General features: G+C 38.1%; 1 protein-coding gene across 5 annotated transcripts in view; it reads right to left on the bottom strand.

Annotated features, from left to right (window-relative positions):
- The window catches only part of FABP6 (fatty acid binding protein 6), a 45,695-nt gene continuing 20,282 nt past the window's right edge, over positions 1-25,413 (bottom strand). For 2 of the 5 annotated variants that reach the window (XM_040604079.1, XM_040604076.1), the window contains exons 3-7: positions 6,959-7,122; positions 4,603-4,707; positions 3,570-3,745; positions 1,635-1,724; positions 1-511 (exon numbers count right to left, since the gene is read on the bottom strand). In XM_040604079.1, coding sequence (XP_040460013.1) covers positions 458-511; positions 1,635-1,724; positions 3,570-3,745; positions 4,603-4,669 — 387 coding nt within the window. In that variant the 5' untranslated portion in view covers positions 4,670-4,707; positions 6,959-7,122 and the 3' untranslated portion in view covers positions 1-457. The remainder of the gene's footprint in view (positions 512-1,634; positions 1,725-3,569; positions 3,746-4,602; positions 4,708-6,958; positions 7,123-25,413) is intronic. The other 3 variants (XM_040604080.1, XM_040604077.1, XM_040604078.1) reach the window with 2 other exon arrangements.

Raw genomic sequence — 25,413 nt, 5'->3', positions numbered from 1 at the left:
AAAGCATATCTTTTAATTAGTGATAAACTAAATTTTCTCTTGTTTTCAAGCTCCTAAATTTCTGTCCTCCAACCAGCAATAGGGCAAAAGGCTTTCATCAGGTCTTGCATTTTGATGTACGCTTTGGGCAGAGTATTGTCCTGTTCTCTAGACAGATGCTGAATAGAGGTTCTATTAAGTATGTGGTAGACCACACTTGAATATGTCAAATACGTAGCATATCCTGAAATACTTAGACTGGACAGCATCATTAAATGATTTGTTGCATCTTCTGATTTTCTGAGTATTTGTCAGATCTTTAGGAATGGGGTAAGCAGTAATGCTGAGGATAATATTACTCTGAAAAACAATTCTTCATGTTTGTAATACAAAGAAAGAGGGAAAGACAATCAAAACTCTTGTTTATTTGTCCTGTTCTTTGTTTTTCAGTGCACTGGAAAAGACTGACTTTACTGCCTTAAGCAATCCTTTTACTGGTCCTTTTGTAGACTACACCAGAAGTAGTAGAAATCTGGAATAAAGAACAAACAAAAATATGGTTGAACAGTGTAATTAGAGCTCCAGTGTTACAAATGAAAAGACGTGCTGACTGGCTTACAGAACCTGTCCTTTACCAAAGCAGCATTCGCCCTTCGGTAGAAGGCCTATCTAGAAAATAAGCTGAATGTCCTTGGCAAGTCTGAAATACACAGTGCAAAAATATTCTTACACAAAAAGCACAACTTCTGAACAGGGGTTTAGGGATAACTTAAACATATCCTGAGTTAGACACGGCTTCACCAACTCCCAAGTTTTCAGTTTTTTAGACAAACGACATAAGTGTTCTCCAAAAGCAATAAACAATTGACACTATTACTTTCAGGAAGGGTGAGTGTCCCTTGTTGATGCACAGAGTAACACTTCTGGTTAGTCTCTGGTGAAGATGCACTCGGACATACGTAACTGGCATGGACATAAGTCAATTCAGGAGGATTTTTGAGAATCAGAAATCATCATGTTTGGCAATCCTATCTGTTTCACAGGTTTTACTATAAGTATTGTAGTTTCAGTAATCTTCCAAAGCTATATTGCCATTTTGTTCATAAAATAGGATACTACTTGAAATCCAGCCTCTTTTGTGGTGGGGTTTTTTCTTTCTTTTTTTTTTATTTCCTTTTTTTTTTTTTTTTTTTGGTAAGACTAAGGAAATAAGAGTTCTACAGAAATTCTGTGAGGAGCTGCAGCTAGATAGTTTTCCAAGAATGAAACAAAGTATTAACTTTCTACAAAGTAGTAGGTGAAATGTTTTTTATATATTATTTTCTGTTCTTGGAGCATAGGCATAGTGAATATAATCAGGCATGGCAGCTTGGGAATATTTCACTCTGAACATTCCAGTCTTCAGCTATAAAACTGTGTGTCTGTGCCTAAGATGCAAGATCTACGTTTCAAGTTTATAAAAAATGTATGATGAAAAGTTTGCTCATTTAATTTTTGGATTAAATCTGCACTAGAAGATTATCAAGTGAAGAAGAAAGTTATTTAAAACTTTTCCTTTATCTAAAGATTTTTTCTAAGCTCAGAATTTTAAGCCTGCTGCTCTTGAGGGTTCTGTTTTGTTTTTTATAAAATAACCTGAATATTTGAGAACTTACCTCTACTAGCTTTCCTCCACAAATCTCTGCAGTATGACGATAGTTGGGAAAATCAGCTACTATTTTACCATCTTCCATTTTAACAGTTGCCTGTAATAGAGAAAGGGTTGATGTTCCCTGGGGTTACTGGCATTTATATTATCAGATACACTGTAAAGATCTGTACACCTGATGCTTAAAGTTTTTACTTTTTTAAAAGTAGAAGTTCTTTACACATGAAGCTTCACGGACAAATTCTTGTGCTTTAGTTCTTAAATGTTCACAATTTAAATAGAAAAATGTTCATCTAACAATACGTACACAATATTCATCTACAGCTCTAAAAATGATCTGACTACAGGCTATGCTTGTCATTCCGTCCTCAGTGTTTATGTGGTTCTCTTGTTTTGACAGTGAAAGAAAAGGCATGATTGTAGGAGTTAATTTTGAAGTAGCATTCTCAGACACTAATAACCTGCCTGCAAGCAGTTACAAAAGTCACTGTGGACAAGTGATACCAATCTTTAGTCCAGATCCTGAGCTTCATACCTTTAACTACACTAGAATTCATCTTGCTCATTTAAGTAAAGGTGAACATGGCTGCACAGTCTGCAGCCGTGCCTTCATACTGTAATATGTGCCAATTGCTGTAAGAGCTGCTTCTATATGGAAGAAGTATGCCAGGATGCTACTATGAAGACCACAAATACGGCAGCAGCTCAGCTGACTGCCAAAACCCGATACGCAGTTCCATCACAAAGTCAGTCTTGCCCACACTTTTAGTAATGAAGACAGATAAGCCAGTCCTATTTAGAGGAGAAAAAAGTAATTTGCAAAATGAAGAGATGAGTAGACATTTTTTACCAGATACAAGGAAAACCACCTTACTAGTTTATATATTATTTAGTGACACTATAATAAAATGCAGCGGTTTCTCTGCTGAAAGTAATCTACTCTGCCTCCATCTTTGGTTATCTAATAGGCTTTGGACTGCCAGAGCCAAAAAGAAGAGGATCAAATTTGTAGTATTTCAAAACTGTTATGTTTGTAATAAATTGACCAAGTTGATTGTGTCTTATTCAATCTGTTAGGTTTCACAAAGATTCCTCAAAGCCAAAGAGGTTTTTTCCTCTTGTAATCAGAAAGGTGTGAGTAAAGAAGCCTTCTGGAGATCATGCAGTGCTATTGCTGTCTCAGTTTGTCACAGCTCCTTGATGCAATTGCTGGGTTTCCTGACTCTTTAATATGTATGAAGCATTTATACAGTAATCTATTGTAGGGTTCTGGATACCGCACAAATGCAGAGTTTAGCAGTCCCAAACTGTCTTATCCCTTTAAATAGATGAGAAATGAGTAAGTTAAGTAACTAAACCATTTTACCGTAGGTTTTGTATCCAGATTTTGTCCATGACAGGAGTAGATCGATACGGTGTAATCTTAGGTCTCACTAGAGGCTGCTTAAGCTGCAAGTTGCTCTGTACTTTTCAACAGGAAGGAGGATAGGGAGAAATTTATTTTTTCCCCTTCACTTTACATGGCATTTTGTTTAAGGCTCAAGCACAGCTGACGTCACAAGGTAGGCACGGGCAGAGCTCGGGCCCACAGCACTCCCTCAGAATGTGCTGCAGTTGCTGGACAATGACACAGCTGCCAACCAGCTCTTGAGAGTTTTAATGAGCATTATGTTTGCTTGAATTGCGACACCAGTAGATGCTTGCCACTCTATCCTTGTTCTTTATTAGTATGTACAGTTCTGACGCTCTAGCTCTCTTTAAAACCAGATTTAGATATTTTGCTAGAGGCATCAAGAAATATGGGCAAAATTGTATGTTTCTAAGCTATGACAGATGAAAAAAAAAACATTTAAGGAAAATGTCCCTGAGACAGATTTGATTTTCACCCTAAATTAAAAAAATAACTGAGACAGTGTAGAACTTAAGAGCTAAATTAATTTACCTTGAACTTTTTACCGCCCATTGTCTCCATGTCTGCTTCCTTGCCGATTGTGAATGTGTTGGTCGTGGTGTGGCCTCCTGGGAAATGCTGTGTCCAGGTGAAGTCATTTCCATTCTGCACCACCTCAGTGACTATTTTGCAATTCCTTCCCATTTCAATCTTGTCACTGGGGAGACCTTAATCAATACAAACATACAATTTATAAAATCTAATAGCCTACCAGCTGTATTTGAATGGAAGCATGCCAATGGTATGTTTATTCTCAAATACTGGTGTCTGAGCATCTGAATTTTTTTTTTCTCTTTTTTTTTTTTACAGCAGTATCAAAGCTCTGAGTTTATACCAGTGGTTTAAAGGAAAATACAGGCACACCAATGCATTTCCTGAAATAGTAAGTTTTGGTCTTGCATTCTTTTCCCTAAGGAATGATACACAGAATAAATGCATAGATGTAAAGCATATACAAATATTTCCTGCTGCTTAATCTACACATGCAGATGTGTGGAATTTAAATGTATATGAACTTGTGCCTTTGATATATAGCTGCATACACCTATTTACTATTTGCTATTGCTTTTTAAATAAATGAACACAGGCACTGAATTTACGCACACCGATCATAGCATCCCTAAGAGCTTTTACGGGGTAATCTCTGAAAAAAGGTTTGCACAGTCTTCTGATAGCATTCACAGAAAGCTGTTCCTGTAAAATTTTGACAATCATCTTCATACTAAATTTATGCTCCCACTGATGAATAGTAAGGACAGAAAAAGCGATTCACAATCATCATGCTGCAAACATCTTGGCCCTTCATTCTGCTGCCACTGAAAAGGAATACCGCTTCTGTAGAACAGGACCGTTTCCTGCAGCTGACAGTGCTTTACAAGAATGAATCTCCTTGCTGGAGTGCAGAGCACTCCTACCAGTCTTAGCCCCTGTTGATCTCAGCACATTTCAGTAAAAAAGCTTTTTTTGAAGAAGTACTTTTAACGAATTGATAACCTTTAAGACTTACAACCCAAGACATGCTTACCAATCTTCTTCACGAAGTCATCGTAGTTCTCATCGCCTTCAAATTCGTATTTGCCTGCAAATGCCATGTTGCCCTGGTGATGTGGCTGCTAGAGCAGAATAGCAGCTGGAACAAAGAAGAATGGATAAGTGCAGATGGCTTGAGGCCCTTGTTTTTATAAACCAGCCCAAGCTGTTCAGCCCACCTATACCCACACCCCTTGGAAATATACTTTTATGACCTACATGAGTCACTAGCACGGATACCATTGACCTGTATGAAACTCAAGGTTATAATTCACTTACACATCCTTGACAATAATCTGGAGATCAGCAGAAATCAAGGACAAAAGCTTGGTTTTCGTTTCAGTGCATATTTAAACAAAGTGATATATTTTTACTTTCAAGATTCCACTGATTTTGCAGTCAGGATGGCATAATGGTAAAACATTTATAATGAAACAGGGAGAAAATTACTTCAAAACAGTGTCCTGAGATCACAGCCTTGTTCTATTTGGAAGCATACCCTATATTAGTTAAAATATGAAAATAAGAAAGAAGCTGTACATATTTTAAGTAATTCTGGTGGGATACGAGCCATGACAAGATTCTGGGTAAATTACTGTACCTGCACACATATCCTACCTTATCTCCACACAGAAAAAAGAATTCTGAAATATTTCATGCTCCTTGGACAGTAAAGTACACTAGATTAGTCTGTGGCACCATATTCCCATGCCCTATTTAATACCAAGAGACAAACAATGCTTTGCATTGCTTAGCAAGTATTTGCACAAAGTACTGAAAAACACACTTATTTTGGAAAAGCAGAAATCTGATTTATGTAAGATAACCATATGTTAAAAGCCAAAGAGTCTGCTGGGTAATTTAGAATGCATACAGGAGATGTCCTATGCTTAATGACTCCAATGCCACACACAGATAGCAGGGTAGGAAATTCCCAGCTGCTATGTATTGGCATAGCTCCACTAGCTGAGGATACAGACCAACAATTTTTAATCCGAACAAAAACATTCCTAGGATTTATGTGAAATGGTGTCATAGATTAGAATTTTATTTTATTAAAATAATACATTTAGGAAGGAACATAAAAATCTATTTTTCTCCAGTTTTATAAAAGTCTGGAGAAACACGTAACAGTGTTCAACAAGTTTTGCTATATGCAAAGTGGGTTCAATTTCATAAGTGAAATTAACATAATCTCACACGCTAATGCAAGAATATGTCTATTGAGAATCAAGAAGCTGATCAGAAGAACAGGAACATAGGCTTGGTGATTAAAAACATGGGAAACAAAGGTACACTAAACTTCACCACTGCTCTCCTTGATATACTTTCAAATTAACGTATTCTGTGTAATCGTTTCTATATTTCTTAATAGACTTATCTATACTCTGCTCTGTCAGAGAACGAGACAAACTTCAGTAACACGATGAAACTCCAGAAAAATCTTCAATATCATAAATCATGTATACTGTTACTGTAACACTATACAAATTAGAAGCACTGCTACATCTAACAAGTTTATTAGCAATATTATTTGAGTTCACACAGTCAGCTGTACACTCCCTCTGCCAGTGCTCTAAACGCTGCATGTTGGAGGTGCAGTGCAGTTTGCAACTGATCTACTGAGTGGAGACAGGCTGGTGCCTCCAGTGAACCCTGCCTCCCACGGGTCCTCTCTTGTACGGCCACGGACTGGCTGTGTCTTGTAGCCTCACGGATTCGGGACTTGGATGTACATTATGTCATACCAGCATTAACTCCAAGAGGAGCTAGACATAATAAAGCCAGCCTGTACCCAAATTTTTATAGCAGCATACCAGTGTGTAAAATCAGTGCCTCTCGGGGGGGGTTAAGGTTTTATTCAACTGAAAAACATATTTGCTATGTATATGTATATATTTAATGGCATATTACTTGTCAGGTTGCAACTCAATGAAAAAAATCCTCTCTAATTTGTACTAAATTTTTGTTTTACTTACTAAGCTGCTTTTATACAAGGCCTCTGTTGTCTGTAAGTCATACCGCCTTTAAACCAATTACAGAATACACAGGGCATATGAGGTTTGAGCGGGACAATGTTTCTTACCTTAGGAATATTTTTGCAGTTTCAAAACTGCAAAAAATGATGGAAAAATAAGAGGAATTCCAGAATAATATACTCACTGATGGGTGAGAAGTCCGAATCAGGCGAGAAAGGGATTTCTAATGGAAAAGAATTTCCTGACCAGAAAAAGCTTCAGAAAATTCTGAATCAGTTTTGTGAGAGATTATATCTGTGGACTGGAAAAAAAGCTTATCTTATGCTTATTAGTTGGGAATTTGTGTTATTTCTGTTTTGTTTTTTGTTTTACCTACTTCCTCTTCTGAAGTCTGAGAGAAAGTAACTTCAAAATCTTAGATCCTCTTATACAAAAAACCACAAAAATTTCAAATGGCAATGCATTTTTTTGAAGTTGACAACAATCCTTTCAAAACTCTTTGTTTGGGTGGATGCTCCTGGCAGGAAAGCAGTCTTCTAGAACAGATGCAGAAAGTGAACAAAAGTGAAGCATAACAAAATCGCGGTCAATCTGTAAAATAAAAATGAGACAAATGTCCTAGGAATTACTGCCTTTCCACCCCTAACTCTTCACTCTCCCCATATTTACTCAGCTTTAAATTGTACCATGCTGTGCAGGGGCTGACAAAATTGTGCTGGAGTTCATGATGCCACAAAAGCCATACCATCTGCTGTCTGCACGCAATTAAAAGGATGTCTCCATATTGAAATAGAAGAGAGCCATATACCTTCCCTCTGTGAACGTTCTCCATGTCCTGTGATTAGCATTCAAAACACAGGAGTGTGGGAGAAAAGGACAAAACTGAGGGTTTCTGTATCAATTACAAATACATAAGATTCAGGGAAGGAACCGAGAAACTTGTTTCACCGCCAATGTTTCCTTTGCACTTTTGATTTAAAAGTGTCTGTAAAATGATTCTGACCATCCTGCAACCATATTTGACACTTTGTTTTTTAATTAAAACTCTTTCAGCTTAATCCCAGGATTGCTGAACTCAATGACCAATTGTGCAGGAGCAGACAACTGAAAAGGAAACTTTCTTTATCAGCTGGACCCAGATGCTTAGGCACTATCTATATAAAGAAAAACTGCATTAAGCATGGAAAACAATGAGGTGGTTGCACAAACATAGAAGCTTCAGTTCTTATTGCTATGGTAAAGCTAAGCAGATACCAGTTAAGCTACAGCAGTGTAAACTCCATGCCATTAATTGAAGCACAAACCCTAGTAATTTCAGTTATACACAGACTCAAAAGTACCATTTAGAGGAAAGGATCATCAAGCCTATTTCATACATGAGAAAGCTGAAACACTGAGAAAAAGTGACCTGTCAGAGCTTATGATAGAATGAATGGATGATGCAGCCAGTAAGAAATCCTAAGTCCAGGCATTAACCCAGTGTCCACAGGATAGCACATTAATTTAAACATTCGTATAATAAACAAACCCTTAGAAGCAAATGAGAGCTCTGAGCAACCATTTACTTTCAAACAGTCACCCAGGGAGTTTTACACTTGCTCCACTGATGGGCTGTGAGCATCTTTACAGCTGCTTAGCACAACCGGCTGAACAGGTCTCCAGGTAAGACCCTTGCCCTCTCCATCTGGCTTAGTGTCCATCTCCAGCTGCTCTTGGAGAGTGGGTGAGCAGTGAGGCTGTCCTCAGGTTAGCTGAGCACTGGAGGCCTCTGGCTTGCACGAGGCTCTCAGTGTTCCAGAGAGACATGCACAAACTTGCAAAGAAGGTAAATGAACTCAAGCCATACTCTTCTGTTTACATAAAACTTCTTTGGGGATAATAGCACCGGTGTAGTAACACTACGTGGACCTTGAAAGATAGATCAAACTGGATAAGAAAAATGCCTCAGTTCTGTGAAACAGGAAAAAGATAATCAGATTATATGAACAGTACTTGGGTTTTATGATCTCTCTCTATATATAAAGATCAAATTATATTGATGGCTTTCTTGTGATGTGATATAAAAATGCTGATATCTATACAACTATGTAATACTTGGAGCTTGCCTGCAGTGGGAATGTAGTGGGCATAAGGCCAGTGTGTAGTACAGTAAATTACCAATGAGTAACTATTTCACTGGGTGGGTCACTCTTGCCACACACTAGAGTTTATTCACCTCTGAGGAGCTGTACGCTAGGCTGTACATGAGAGTTCCAGAGCAGGTTACAAACATCCATCCAAACAATGTGTTAATAAATGTGCTTGCTCCACCTGGCTGCTCAGGATCAGACTCAGTTTAGAACAAGTTTTGAGCAAACGTGCCATCATCTGTACCTGTCTGTGCAGAGGAGTTTTTAATGTGCATTTTGAATTTGCACCCATGCTTCCACTCACTTACTCTGAAATAAATCCTTATTTTCATTCCTGCCTTTTTTGTTATAAAATGTAACGAAACTCAATAGCGCATTGGAGAATGAAGAATTTCATTAAGTAGTCTTCCAAATACTGAGTAAGGACAATGTTTATTCCAAGAATAAAGGAATGGAGGCCCTCTAACTTTACTGAAGTTATGGTCACTTGCACAATTGCTAAGGTTAGTCATCCAAGTCCCTATCTCTTCTGTTTCTGCTAAAACCAGTACCCATTTAGTGATCTTACATTTTGCATTTGCAATTTGTGATTTCCCTGACTCTTCAGAGCTGTGAGCATGTGATGTTGCTCTTGTGTACCTCTACAGCAGTGCTTCATCCTTGGTGGGCTGGTCATCAAACTAAGTGGTGCAGAGAACTCCAGAATTGTCCAGTAAAAAAAAGAATAAGTTAAAATTATATGTCTATTTAGGCATGCATTTAAAATGCGTTATGTATATTTAATCCATTCCAACTACTACTACATATGGCCTGCACACTGCTGCAAAAAGCCTTGGTTATATTAATACTTCTGCTTAACAGAACTCTGTTCAAATCCAACTGAATTAACAGCTATAACTGAGTCAAGTGGAAAAAGAAATTTCCTTGGCACAAGGTGAGAACCATAACAGAGAAAGGCAAAAGAATAAAAAGTTTCAGGTGTAAAACCTGAAAACAGCTTTCGGAAAGCGGCCATTATCTTCGGTGTACTTGGCACTATCTATCATTTTCAATGGAGAAAGATGCAGCTGTTCTTTATGTAGGTCAAAGAACATATAATTATTCTATAGGAGACTGTGCCTGCCATCTGGTGGCCAACGGTCAGGGCCTGTATGCCAGGCAGCATGTCCTACACTGAGCCCCTGTGTAAAATCCCTGACCTCAGCGAGAGCATGCTTGGGTTTGCAGCTAGCCCCATGCCACAGCTGAATCTCCAAGATGAACTGCTGATCCCCTCATTCTCTAACTCAAAAAAAAAAAAAAAAAAAATTTCCACCCTGAGCTGGTTATAATTAGCTCAAAAAGAGTCATCTTAAATGTATCATTTATATAACACATAAAAATATATCAGTATTTATACAAGAAATTATCTTCATATGTTCCATTTTGGGACACGGTTCTAAATGAAGAGGATTTCCAAAGCATTGGTTTATGGCATCACTGGCACAGCATATAGTATCAGCCTTTGCTTAAACACAAATACATTTGTATTGCTATCTCGGCAATCAACAGGACACAGGACTGCTTCATACAGATTTAACTAAACTTTACAGATCAGAAGCCAAATACTGAATTCCCCTGAATTCAGTGGGAGTCATCTACAGTTGAACTAACTTCAACACTTCAACACAACTTAATGTGCAAATGCTATTTGTGGCAGACTGGCATTTGTGAAACCCACTGAATGGATTCAGCTGTCATAAACATAAATAAGGGTGTGCACGCTTAGACAGAGCAGCACTGTTTGCAGGCAGAATACAAGGAAATGGCATAACGTTATTATGCAAGGTCTAAAGGTACACAGGCTTTTTACACTGAATTTGTCTTGCTGAGTGGGGAACCCCCTCCCAAAACAACCCAAAAATGCATTCACAGCTGCGCTTACCTAACTTTGAAACCTGAGTCACTGATCTAACATCAACACACAGTAAAACTCATATTAGAGTGTATATTGTCAGGATTATGGGCAGGAATCAAACTACTAGTTACAATGAGAAATTATGCAGAAAAGCTCAACACTATTTGAATTTAATCAGGATGATGTGAGTTGCAACTGTGTGCTGTTGTAGACAGTCAGCATGAATAAGTTGTCAAAGAAGCAAAACTCTTGCTGATGCTTATACCCAAAGGAAAAGTTTATCTAAAGCAAGTAGTTAATTCCCTCTGTCTCCCAAGTCAGCTACCTCTGATATGCAAAACACCTAAGTCTTCAAACGATGGTAGGAACAGAGGGAACTTTCAGAAACCAAATCAAAGGCCTTGGATATCTTTACTTTCAGAATTTACTTGCCACAAAGTCATAAACATAATGCTTTTGCATCTTTTTGTCATGTCAGAGTCACCCTGCCCTTGAATGTCTCCCAGCATGCTTTAAAGTTTATTAACCTTTCAGATGTGTTGTATAAAGCCAACTGAGATACACTCAAAGACAAAATGGAGATAAGGAAAGTGATTCCATTAGTGAATGAGCTAGGCTGAGTGACTATCTTTGAAGTGCTTTTAGAACTGGAATGCAATTGAACAAGGAGTACAGATTAAAAATAAAAGTAGGAACTCTCTAGTGAAAAGAAAGTTACACTTAATGATTCTTTCAGAATGAAACTTGATCAGGAAGGCTTGTAAATTCTTAAAACAGCTGTATCTGGCAATTATTCAGTAACCCTCCATAGTAAATGGCTAATGATTAATAATTCCTTTGGTATTCAGGGTAATCATTCATAATGAATTCAGAAAGAACTCATCTGGTGTTAATGTAATATGTAATTCCATGGGAGTCCTATTATAACGTTGCCTTATTAAGTATCCACTTAATGTAGTACTAGGTGTTACTATTCTAAACCCACAAGCAGTAGAAAAGCAATTACCAACAAGACTGGCTGAATTCTTGAAAAGCTAATGCTTGTAGAGAGTCCAAATATTTAACAGAAATGCACCAGCCAGCTCTACAGGACTTCAACAGGTGACACAGTACAGACTTGGTCCTCGCCTCAGATGTGATGCTCTGATGGGTAGGATCTGCCTAACAAAAACAGGACAGAAAGGATGCTACCAAAAGCTCAGAAACATTTGCAGGGGAGGAAGACACAGATCTTCCAAAAATCCAATATTTCTGGGACTCCCTAAAAAGAAATTTTATTATTTCTTGGCAAAACACTCTACCAGGAAAACCTTTACGCCATTTAGATCTCCAGAAAGGTAGTTTCCAGAAAGCAAGACAACCAAGTGATTCATTCAAGCTGTACAAGCTGGCATCGCTTCTGTAAGAAGTGTTTGATTGTGCTGCCCCTGGCTGGCTTTCCCATCTCCGAGTGCTACTCAATGGGACTACCAAGGTCTGGTTTGGGCAACTAAAAAGACAGAAAACTAAACCTAAGGGGAAGGAAAAAAAAAAAAAGATATGTTTAGTTTTCAGGTGGTTTAATCAGTTTTCAGCTGATTTGGTTCTCTGAACTGTCTCAATTGCATAGTGAGGCCCTGCTGGTACAACAGGAGGTACGAGAGGGAGGAGGGGAACATGAAAGGCACCATCATCACCATCACCACCACCACCACGCAGCCCTTTCACTAGCCAGCCCTGACTGCAAACCACTGAGGGACTGAGAGCAGCCTGAGGATATGACAGTGCTGCTTCAGTTGCTCAAGTATCCTTGAATCCCCCTCCTGCTTTGTGCTGGCATAACCATTTATGTAGCAGTGTAACAACCAGAGCGAGGGCATGATTTGAATTAAAAACACCAAGGATAAAATAAAAAGGTATTTTTCAGCTGGATCAGTGCTCTGACCCAGTTCTTCTCCTGATCACACAAACAGCTGTACTGGCATAATGCAAGTATTGGCACAGAGAAGGGAACAAGCAGCTGGTGGAATATCGGCACAAGGTGGCCATGCCACTGAAAAATGCTCACTGTAATCACAGAATTGTTCAGGTTGGAAAAAACATGGACAGAGTTTTAATATGATTTCTATTAAAAGAATAAAGAAGTCCAAACTGTTAATTGTAAACAAGGCTCTGGAGAGGAAAAGCAGAAACATGCTCATGCTAATTGAGCTAGTGATGTATGCCTAGTTCAGGTTCACTGAACAAATCTTCCGCAAGCTGAAGGCGCAGTACAAATTCTCTGAACTCATTATTTCCTATTGTCTCTTCAGAGTCCAGCACCCAAGTAAATCAAATCAGCACTCCTGGACTCAGAAGCACAAAAACAAAGAAGTGGGAGGGACATCTCTGTTATCGTTTCAGTCTCTTCTAGAATTGATCGCATTCTATTCAATTTCTTGCCTTTGTTACCATCACAGCCAGTTTACTCCCTGGTATGTAAAAATCTTCCTTTAATTTCTGACTTAAATTAATGCACGGTTATTTTAAGCCTGTTGGTACTTGGGCCAGCATTGCCCCTTCTCTCTCTGGGTTCACCCCAAAGTTCTTAAGAGAGCAGTTACACTGTCCTTTTTGCTAAGGTAAATAAATTGAGCTAAGCCATGCCAAACTCTGTTAGATACTTCAGAAATAACAGACTTTTCCCCTTATCATCTAAGTGTTCCTCTTCACTTACCCCAATTTCAGACAACCTTTTTGGAACAGAGGTGACTGGGACCTATAAGGTTTGCCAGCTCAACGACAAGTTTCATTGGTACACACCCCACCTCTTAAACTAAGATCACTTACAGAAATACTAAAATGTTTTGGTTTTACAGTAAGATTGACAACAGCAACTTCTACTGAATCTAATTGTTCCTTTCTTTCTTCAGGATTCTTCCTTTTAATTAGTTATCTTCTACTAAATGTTATCAATTGCATCCGGTTCAGTGGTAATGGGGAGTGATAGCACAAATGGGAAGCTATCTTGAATTTTAAATTTTAGTAATGACTACAACAGAAGACTTTGTGATTTTTGTTATGCCGGTTTTGACTCATGTAATCAGAAAATGCATAGTAAAACTAATTTTGGCTGCTATCAATTTGGCTGATACAAAACTGGTAAGATTTGTTCGGAACATCACCTTTGGATTAAAAACCACTACAGAACATTTTGAACCTCAATGGCTTTAGTCTAATACAGACTATTTTTAAAAACTTGCTAAAATGAAAGATATAATTCAACCTTATCTGCAGAGTCTTCTGGTAAAAGCAAACTGAGTTAGTTACCACCTCTCTATATTTCTTTGTCCCATATATTTATACTGGTAGTCCCTAACAGAAACTGTAGTTCTAATAAAGTTAGTAACTGACAACCCTAAAGATAGAAATCATTATAACTACTCTTTTGGACTCTTCTGACCAAACCCCAACAGTTATCTCCCCTTTATCTACATAGTTCACGTGATGTGTTGTAAAGATTTTATTAAGTGATTGTATCTATATGATTGTACTCGCTGACACATCAGGACAACATAGCTCCAAACGGGAGCTTATCTTCAAAGTAATCTAGTCTAATTGGGAGACTTCAGTCACGTGGTTGTGGTCTTCTAAGCAACCTTCAGTCTTTGATCAGGGGAAAAAGATGTGTACCAATATAAAATGAATGTGCACTGTACCAGCATTTAAAGTTAGAGGGGACTGATAGCACTAATGGAGTGCAATAGACTGTCACCACCACACACCAGCACCACCACCAAGGAAAAAAAAAAATCAAATTCTTTTTTAGCCACAATATATTGGGAAGGTATCATGATTTGGAAGCCTCCTCTCTACAGCTACAGTTACCTACAAAATTTGATTGTTAATTTATTCAAATTAGATTTAGAAAGCAGCAGGATGAACATGGGAAGAAGCCAGGACTCTGTGTTTCAGGAACTTGTCCTACTTCTGCAGCACAAACTGGAGCTCTGCACGGGCTCTGGTGGCAGCAGGCCTCTCATGATAGCTGGACAATTTGCTGAATCCAGTCCTAGAGCTTGCATTTTCATATAAAATACGTATTTTCTCTGAACTGACTTGCATATTTTACAGCTTTTGTTACTTCTCACATGCCTCTTCTGCAGCACCCTACAACTGCATTCTAGCAGACAACATTCACTCCACTGTAAGATCACAGAATGCTTTGCTCCACCTAAGAAAGGAAGCAACTGATGGTTTAGAGTACATGTTGATTTAGACTTTCTTGGAGAAATGCTACACAGAGCTTCGCTTTAACTAAGGTTACTGAAGTCAATAAAGAACAGCACATAACACCATGTTTTAACTTGTTTTTCAGTAGGTATTCTGCTAAGAGCTGCTCTGTTTCCTCCAAAACTTATCATGTTATAAAACAATAAATCAGTTTTCAAGTGCCATCTGCTACACAGAAAAGAGAGGTTTTCAAAATCTACAGAGAAATAATATAAGGTGCATTGAAACCAGAAAGTTATTTTTAAGAAAAAAAATTATTAACAAATTTTTTACCCTTATTTTACTCACATTATTGGCTTATTAAGCATAGGCTACTGGTATGTAGCCCATGGATGATAAGGAAAAAAATGAGACTTTTAACAACAAACATTATCTATGTAAAAAAAAGACCTACTTAGTCTTGCAACACAATGTATTTTGTTGTATTAATTGAGACTAACAGGAATTGAAGGTGTTCAGGATTTTGCAGAACTTTGTCATATTTGGTTAACACAAAAGATTTCTTCATGTTGGTAAGGAGCTGTTTAAAAAAACAACCACATTTTGAAGCACAGTGACATAAGATTTTTCCACTTGTGTCTGTTTCTGCCTTACACTGTTTAAAGAAAAACTCCTTAGTGTGAAGCACTGTTTCAAGGGAGAACAAAGACATTAAGAGCTTCTGTGTTTTCATTGTTTTTCTTTTATTTTAAGGAATCAATGTGCTCAGTGACAGCAATCCAGAGAGATGTGTGTCTCAAATAAACCCAGCACCATGTCTAGTCTAAATTGCTCCCATATCCATGGCCAATGTGTGTTATCTAACGCATAACTAAAGCTGCCTCCTTAGAAAATATTTCAAACTTACAGTGTAGATGCTGAATTACATTATCTCTGTTCAACATGCAAGCCTATACATAGTTTACATATTAAAAAAATGATTTCTTTTGTTGGAATAATTTTTACATACTATGCTGCTTCTGGATTCTTTTTAAAAATCACAGTTAATACCGGAAAAGCCACATTTTTTTTTCCTTTGTCTTAAAACAAATGCATTTTTAGAACATTTTAAATGTTTGTTTTCAAATCCATTAATGCATTATATACAAGTGCCTTTTAATAACTGTACCTTGATAGCAGTCCCACTCCTTTCACCTTTTCCCTCTAGTTTGGGATACTCAGAGCATTTTCTTTAATATATTGGAGAGTTTACTCCGTGATACATACAATGAAAAATGCAGGCCTAGCAATAGGTGCTGAGAAAGGGATTAACTATCAACTTCAACAAGGCAATTCCCCATTTACAAACACAGATATGTGTTTCCTATGTCTCAAAAGAAAACCTTCTAAGTCACTCCAATAAATTGAAGTACATCTTTTGATTTTGAAACAGACAGTTTCTACTGAAAATGCCAACACAACATTTTCTTATTTCCAACATGGAAGACAATAAAAAAAATATTTTTATTTTTCTTAAGATACTGCAATTTCACAACTTCCTTATTTTCATGCATCTTTACTTCTGTAATGCCAGCATCTCTGTATCTGGATCATCAATGGTTACTGAAGCAAATACTCAAAGCTGCAGAGCTAAAGAAAGGCCAAATTCCCCACTTGGCCTGCCAAGGGAACTCCTTCTACTGCAAGGGTTACTCAGAGTTCAGTACGCATGGAATAAACACAGCATACTTTATTATGCATCCTGCTTTCCAGACTGCTGCTCACCAGCCCTCCATCATTAAAGTAATAGTACTGTATTTTAAATACAGATTATATAGTTTGCCTGAGGTCATATGAGATGGGATTAACAGCCAGAAATCCTGATTCACTGCTGTCTGTTAAAACAATAGACACCCCTCCATCTTTTAGATATAATGGTTTCTCCAGCACATTGCCTTGTATCACCACTGATTTTCCTCAAGTGTATTAACCTCCATCTATTGCACTTGTAAAGCCTGCTGCTTTATTTGTGCACATAAACCTCACGCACAGCTAAATTCTGCTATTCCAAAGGAATCCTTCAGCTGCAGTTCCTGAATCTCTGTTAAAGGGAACATTAAATTTAGATACGTTATTTTTTGGAGGCACATCTGTTTTGTAGTTGAATTTTTCCTATATTTTAAAATCATCCTTACTAGTTCCATCACCTTCACTCTCTCAAGCTTTTCCTCTGTTCTCTTGCACCTCACCCGAAGAGAAGAGTGAGATGGAACAGACAGCTATCTGGTGATGGTGACAAGCTATTTGCTACCCCAGAAACCCAAGCAAACAAGGATTTAGTATCAAAGAATCTCAAAAGCAAATGTAAGAAACCAGTATTTGACTGAATTTTTCTTATGCTAGTGAAGTGTTTACAGTGTGCCACATGGAACAATTAACCTGCATCAGTATGTTCAGAGAACAGAAAGAGTTTGAAAGTGTGAAGTAGAGAAGGATGCATTTCTTTTCTTGAAATACAAGAAAAAACAGTTTTCTTTGAATATAAGTACTCTTTGGGGCTTCAGCTATGCTTTGATGTCTATGATTCAGTTACATCTCACTGCATATTTTACAACAATCTGAAATTGTTTATATTTCCTTAGATACATTTAACAGGAGGAATAAATATACTTTTGTAGCAGAGAAAATACATACATCTCACATGTCATTTCATCATCATCTCCAAAACAAGCAGACATTTGCATTTGCTTGTTCTATCAACTGCTTTTATTACACCTAGCCTGTAATGTCTCTCTTCAATAGTTTTATTTATCCTTCAGTTGGTCAGCAATAAATTTGACATTATTAATCACACAACACTGGTGTAAAACTGAGAAAATGGAACTATATTGTTAACAGCTGTAATTTTATCTTAAACCCTAGAATAAGACATATTTCTCTTAAAGCTGCCTTCTGGAATCATAAGGAAAATCTGGAAAACACTTCAAAATCTAAACTTCCACTTAGAATGCTGTTTCTTTACTTCGTAGTACTGAACAACAGCTGTTTCCCTCCTAAACATGGGAAAGCAACAGGGAACAAAAAACCCTAAAGTGACAATTGAGTATTTTTTAAAAACTTCATTTTTAACATAAACTTGCATTTTTTAATGTCTGTTTTGTAACATATATAGATCACATCATTTTCAGGATCCTTAAAAATCTGGATGCTTACTTAGGTCAGTGACTGATTAGGGTGCCAATTTCCCAGTATTCTTAAAACACTAGTTCTTAATGCTTTGACAAAGTTGGCACAAACCTTAAAAACCAGTCAGCGGGATTCTAGTGCCAGGATTATCCTCATGACTCCCCTGGTGAGCATGCTGAGGTGGTTCTAAAACCGGTCTGAATTTCTGCGAATGCTTCTCCAGGGGAAGGCCTGGCCCTTGGGAGCAGGCTGAACATCGGGCAGGCACATCTGTGTCACAAGCCATGCTGCCATCTAGTGATGCAGCACTCACGCTGCCGCTACCTAGTGATGCAGCACTCACGCTGCCCCTACCTAGTGATGCAGCACTCACGCTGCCCCTACCTAGTGATGCAGCACTCACTCTGCTGCTTAGCTGCATAAACATTCAAGGATGCCACAGATGGACTTCTGTGCCAAAATCTGTGGCTTATGAGGCTAGTTGCTGCTTGTGTCCGAAAGACAGGAGATCTAGAGAAAGCAAAATACTTAAGCTCTTCCTGCACGATACTGGAACTTTTGCCCAAAATTTGAGATATAGGCAGATTACTGAATATATTGACTAAAAATGCTACACTGCACTCGTTTAACAGCAAGTCTTCCACCCACCTTCAAAGCTCTGCTTTGCTAGAAGCACCTGATGAGATTCTGTAAACAAGCCACCGTTATCCGTTTAAAAAGGGGCTCTCTTTGTCTTCAGGTTGCTAAGAACTGCCTTGCAACACAACGTTACCTTGGTTCAAGGTGGGCTGCCTTTTGCTTTCATTTTGCTTGTTATTTTCATTTTGCTTCTTGGTAAAATGCAGAATAAGCCATGATAATAACTCCCGCATGCAAATCCAGGATGACAGCAAGATCAGGCTTATCAAAAAAACTCTCTCAATGACCTAATGCAGAGAGAAATTTTGAGAACATTCCAATAGTGAATTGAACTGCAAGGTCTGTCTCCGAGGATTGAAATATAAATTTCTTTAAGACCTTTGGGATTATTAATTGCTAATTCTTAGTTTTCTCTTGAAGTTTTCAATATCTATGTTGCTATCTGAGCTAGTACCTTTCTTAGGGTCATGCAGTGATGTCTGCAGGTCCACTACTGTTCAGCATATCTGAAAATTAGCTCTCACCTTCTCTTAGGATTGTTGAGTTTCTGTTGTGATTATGGGATTTCTTCAAGGGTATGCTGGATATAAATCACTACCCAGCTATATTCTGGAGCCTGGAAAACAGGCAGGCTGAGACCACTGTTTGAAGAGAAATTAAGTATTATTTATCCTGCTCCCTATTAATCTCCTTTGAATGTTATGCTCATTGCAAGTCTATGATGCATTACATACCAATATTAACTATTTCCTTACTTTCATTTTGGTAGACAGAATAGAGGAGAAAAAAAAATGCTGAAACAGAGAAAAAAAGATGAGAAGAAAGGCTAACAAATTGAAAAAAGTAGAGTTAATACAAAATGGGAGTGGGTCTCCCACTGAGCAATACTTGAATCAACAATAAAACACAATTAACAGCAACTAGAGTTATTCTTAGAGGATTAAATCTCTGGTTTGCCTACATTTTTATGCCTAGCTTTCCTCTTGCCACCTGTGGAAATGTTAAAACTTAAGGGTATGATGGATGAGGAGAGACTGAAAGAACTGGGTGTCTACAGCTCGGAGAAATAGAAACAAAGGGGAGATCTTATTGCCTTCTACAACCACCTCAACTGGAGGAAAGAAAGATGGAGTCAGATGCTTCTTGGAGGCATGGTGAGAACAGACACAACTGGGAATATGAGAGATTCTATTGGCTATTGTGAAATATATACTTTTCTTTTTTAAAAAAAAACACAAGCTGGTGAGATACTGGAACAGGGAGCCCAGAGATGTGGAATCTCCATCCTTGCCACTGGTCAAGACTCAAGTAGAGACCACCCTGCCCATTTAAACTGTAAGCCATCATGTCTTTAACTAGACATGTTTGGGGGGGTGGGGAGGCAGACTAGATGACCTCTGGAGGTCCCTTCCAACATAAATTATGAGTCTATGACAATATAATCAACCATTTCTACCTCGGCCGCTGAGCCAAGTGTAAAATGACATTTGTCCACAAATGAAACTCACAACATAGTAAGGAAAATATAAACATGAAACATTCTGTTTCTTTGCCCCATCTCTCTCGAAAGTTATACTTGGCACAAACCTGAAAAATAATTTCCAAATGTTTTAAAACACTTCGAAAGTCAGTTCCTTTAAAAGACTCAGAAAGTTAATTCCTTTACCAAGGATTCAAAATAGTATCGATCACCTTGATTATTTTGACAAAGTTAGTTTACCAAAACACTTAGGTTACTAGAAAATGTAGTAATTAAATAATGGCTTTATAACAGTAATTTGGTAAGGTAAAATCAACATAATATTTTGAAAATATTGCAGCAAAATAAAAAAAAATGGGAACCCTACAAAAAGTATCAAAAGGCCACTCATTCAAAATTAAAATATGTTCTTCTACAGAGGAACATCATTCTCTGAAAGCGTATTTGTCTCAGAAGTCCTAACCTTTTCACAAAAGATGATTCACTATAAAAATATACCTCCATTGCTGCACAATACCTTGAAGTTATTACTATCTCCAGGGACCGGCACAGAAAAAATAATTCAGTTTTGCTAATCACACATGAATGGACTGTGATACAAAAATCTGGGTGCGTAATATGGATTTTTAAAGCTAAGGGGAATCTACCGGTTTCGACCGTTGATTTCAAAAACATTAGACTGCACCTTCCATACAGCTTTTCTACAAGTGATTTGTACTCTTAGGCCTGGTTTATGCCTTGGTTTTGTGGGGATTTTATTTGCACTATTGCCACACTGCATTACTATTTGTAACCCAAGTGTCACTAAGAGCTTTTTGGCCAGAGGCATTTAAACCTTCTGTGCCCTAACTCTTCACAGCTGCATCACTGCCTCCAGCTTCCTCTCCTAGCAGAAATGCTTATTAGATTATTGTTACATGCTGCTATTCTTGTGCTTGCACAAAGATTGACCAGAGGGCGAGACAGAAGATCTGCTTTCCCTCCCCTCTTCATGCTCCTCGAAGCTGAAAAGTAGTTTGCTCAGAAAAGATGTACAGACTATGCATACAGGATACAGAGATGCACAGAATCACTAGGGTGGCTATTGGCCACTGAGTGATGTTCACAAGGGTGGAAGCAGCACAAGAGGTTTTTGTCCAGACCCTTTCAGGAAAGCAGAAACAGACCAGTATGGGGATCTGCAGTGAGAGGTTTCACACCTCTCTATTCCTGAGGAAGGGTGATCAAGCTAGAATTGATTTATACGAGGTCATCACAGCACAAAAAGTCAGGAAGAGAAATGGCTTGAGCCAGCTCCATAGCACCTCGATGCTGTGCACTGGATAAGCTTACAAGCAGGAGACAAGCAAGCTGAGAACACAACCCCTCTGCTCAGTCACTACTAACTGGAATCACAACTAGATGAAATACCTCTGCACAGTAAAATCCTTTCAGTACAAATCTTCAGTCTTCTGTTTGAGAAAGATTCTTTCTCCTACAAAAACAGTATTTTTTTTGAAAGATTTGGTTTTGTCTGGACAGTGCCTTCTCTTTTAAGTCATTGTGACCTACATACAGGCATGATCCAAATAAAAAATTAAAGAGAAAGAAAGCTCTATGTGACACCACTTGGCTGGGCCAGCTCTGGAGTTGCTGTGGCCTCTGCATTATTTTTTCACACAGGGTCAGATATGAGTTTATAAAATTTTTGGTCGGTTGCTTTTTTTCTTTACTATCATAATGAACGTTTAAATAACTCTGTCTCAAAAAAAAATATCTAGTTTACTCACTGAAGGTGGCATTGATGGACACAACCTTGCTGGTGTTGTTATCCTGATAGTAACAAACAAACAAAAAAAGCCTGGAATTATGCCTCTGAATAAAACACAGGACCAAAGCACACAATGAAGTTACTGTGAGTTAACACGTTACCAGTGAGCCACAGTAACTGATACATGGGTTCCCTTAGCTGCTTGCTAACACGCAGTACAACATGTTAGCTTAAATCATTTTCACCAAGACACTTTGATGAGGTTTGGATGGCACAAGAAATTACTCTAGGGGTATGGAATCCAACCCCTGCTATAACTTACATTTACATCAAGATTGGTAGGATCATTACTACCGGATGATTGTTCATTAAGTCTGGCTGAGATAAATTTGGTAGTCAGTTCAACTCCCAGTGGCTGGAGACTTGCTGCGAATGGATTTCATAGCACAAAGGTCTATTGCATTTGGAATAACTCAGGCTATGAATTGATCTCTGCCTGGATCACTGGCTGGAAGCAGAGCTGTACTGCTGTTCCAGAACATGCAATTCACTGCCACAGCTGACACCATTTTGACAAACAAAAAATTAACCAAGAACTGAATTGCCCCAAAGGATCTCCTGCTTTGTGATTTCTCCCTGCAGGCTAGGGCTGTATCTCACCAGAATAGCAAGGGGCACTGTCAGGGCTTGTGATATACCTGCACTCTGGGTATAAACAAAGAAGTGCAGATCCCACTGCTGTCAGTCTGGCACCTTTCACTAGCCCTACATTACTCAGCAGTTAGCAGGGAGAAACAACAGGCATTTCAGCATAGTGAAGGAGAAGCAGCTGGCTAGAGGATGAAGGAATAGAAAGAAGCAATTATACTATTATGGCTATCAAACAAGCCCACATCACTCTTACTTGTGCTTGGGGGTGCAAGGCCAGCTCATATCCACCTTTGCTGCTGATTGTTTTTTGACAGAAATTGCTCCCTAAACAGTCATGTTCAGTGATTATTTGTCTCCTTCCTTCTTCCTCTGATTACAGCCAGACTGGGATATCCCTGATCCGCATAGAAATGAATATTTTACAAGTCAGTGCTGTCCTCAAAGGGGCTTGTGCAGCATTAGGTCTCCAGATTTACTGTACTAGCAAAGAACAGTGTAGTAATGAGGTAGAAGCAATAGGCTACAAATGAGAAAAGAGCTAAAATAAAAGGATTTTGTCTTGGTACATATCTGACTGTAAACTAAAATTACCATTGAGGTCCTGCCTTTATATAAGGAATTCTCACCAAATTTTGTAACTACTCTCACAGAGCCAACTCCACATTGTATTAACTCTTCCTGACTCTTGACTCAGAACATGCACTGTATTTTGCCTATGACCGTGAACAGCCGGGAAGCACCACTATCAAAAAAGAAAGCACATTGAAATATGATTTTTGATGTGTTCATGTGTTGTATCAAGTTCTCCTGTTTTCCAGATCTCTGCATGAGAAGTTTTCCCACAGCTAACAGCATTTTGTGCAAAATAGTAACTACTCCCTGTGGTATATGACAGTAGCACAGATTTTCCCAGAACTATTGAGAAAGCACAGTTACTAATTGCAATATGCACACCCAGGCTGATACAGTTGGCAACAAAAATGCTAATGAATGCAAGGAATTTTGTTCTCACTGTGTAAGACCTGTCACAGCCTCATCAACTGCCTTGAGAGTTTTAAGTCTACTGCCTACTTCCATGTTGTTAATTATCCTAGTCTCCCCTCAGAAGAACGTTCAAGTCCAAGTCACACACAGCTCAAACCTATTCCCTTCTGGGTGTATTGCTTTACATTAATCTATAAACAAATGCGTAACATAAGTATCAGTCCAGTTTTCATCCCCATTCATAGCTCTCATACTTCTCTTCTGACCATTCACCAGCTCTGCTAACAGAAGAGCCCTGAAATCCAGTTATATTCAACCTTGACTCACTGGGTGGACCTTCTCTCCCATTCAGCCATGTGAAGTTTTGTGGTTGCTTTACGCCTAATGACTGTCTCTACTTGCTTAACTCTTTGAATTGACTCATTTTTTCCAGCATTTGGGAATGATTCAAGAGCTTATTTTGGCTTGACCAGATCTGACTCACCCTGGGTGACTTCAGAAATTAGAATCAAATTGAGGTTGGGGTAGAAAAAGCAAAAACAACAGTCAGATTGTAACTACAGTCTCTCTACTGATGTGACAAAGAATTCCTGGCCTCCAATCTGAATGCAGAAGCAGTATTTATCTGGTCAATCACTGGTCCAAGCTTGCATCAATCAGCCAATCTGATTTTATTCTGAGGGAAAAACATAATGAGTCTCATGAATACTTTTTATATTAGATTTATGCCAGAGGAAAAAACAATTACAAAAATTTCACTGTACTACAGTGATAAAAATTTAAGAAACCCATTAATATAGATAGATATAGGAACCCACGATGAAAAACCAGAGAAACAGTACCAAATTTCCCCAATTACAATGCATTAAACTAGACATCAGTGTTTTGAACTATAAAATACTACTTTGTTCTAATAGAGTAGCTTACACAAGCATTTAAAACTTTTATATTTCATACATGAGACAGTTGCAAAGTCTCTTCTATGCCTGCAAGCACAGGGTAGGCCACGTTATGAAATATGCATAAAGGGACACTGTCAGGTGAAAAACATTAGGCAAAATTCCAAGAGCTTTACTGTGTACTTGATCAGCTCTTTGCCCAGCAAACTACTGTCAAATTCAATGGGAATTCTGCCTGAGCAGAGAACAAGGAACGTAATACTCAAAAACAAGCAAGCAAACAAAAAATGTATTACATAAAAGTTGGTATTACTAAAAATACAAAAAATGCTACAATATTAAAGTCTAATGTACTACTTATAATTATGCAGTTAGTGAGACTTATGCAATCTCCAGGCTTAGGTTGTGAAAATAAGTGTTCAGCTTTTTTAGTTCCATTCTGTTCAACATTTGCTAAGATGCTACTGTTGCATGTGAGCTATCAACAGTCCTTTATTAAAAAAACGCAACCAAAATTTCTATTGAAAAAGCAGTAATGAATTGGATTTAGGTTTAGAAAAACTTAGCATGCAAATCCTAAAGGAGCAGAATTTAACCTGTCTACAATTTGATTGCAGCACCTCATCAGCTAAGGTGTCAATGTCAAATCTACTCATTTCAAGGACGTTAAGAACTTCCTCATCTTTTCGTGAGGGCAACCCTTGGGAAAAAAAAAAAGAAGTTAGACTACACTAAACTTTGGATACCTTGTTTTTCTTTGGAGCCATCAGTAGTTTACACATCTAATCCAAAAAAAACATACAACTATCTGTTGTTTTGCAAGAGAGCTTCAGTGAAAGTAATTTGATAGCACAAGGCAACTGACTTAACTATATCAATCATGTTGCAACAAAAATTTATTAGATCAGAAGTTGCTCCTAAATACATCCTTCCTCAAAGGTATGTACAATGCTTCATCATAATTTATTCTATTCCAATTATTGAAATTTAATCAATACTGATTTTTACATCTTTGATTCTTTATGGATAAGAGATTTCCTCC

The sequence above is a fragment of the Falco naumanni genome, chromosome 8 (genome assembly GCF_017639655.2).
Source record: "Falco naumanni isolate bFalNau1 chromosome 8, bFalNau1.pat, whole genome shotgun sequence".
NCBI lineage: Eukaryota > Metazoa > Chordata > Aves > Falconiformes > Falconidae > Falco > Falco naumanni.
Note: the sequence above shows the minus strand (reverse complement) of the source record. Positions and strands in the feature narration are given on the sequence as shown.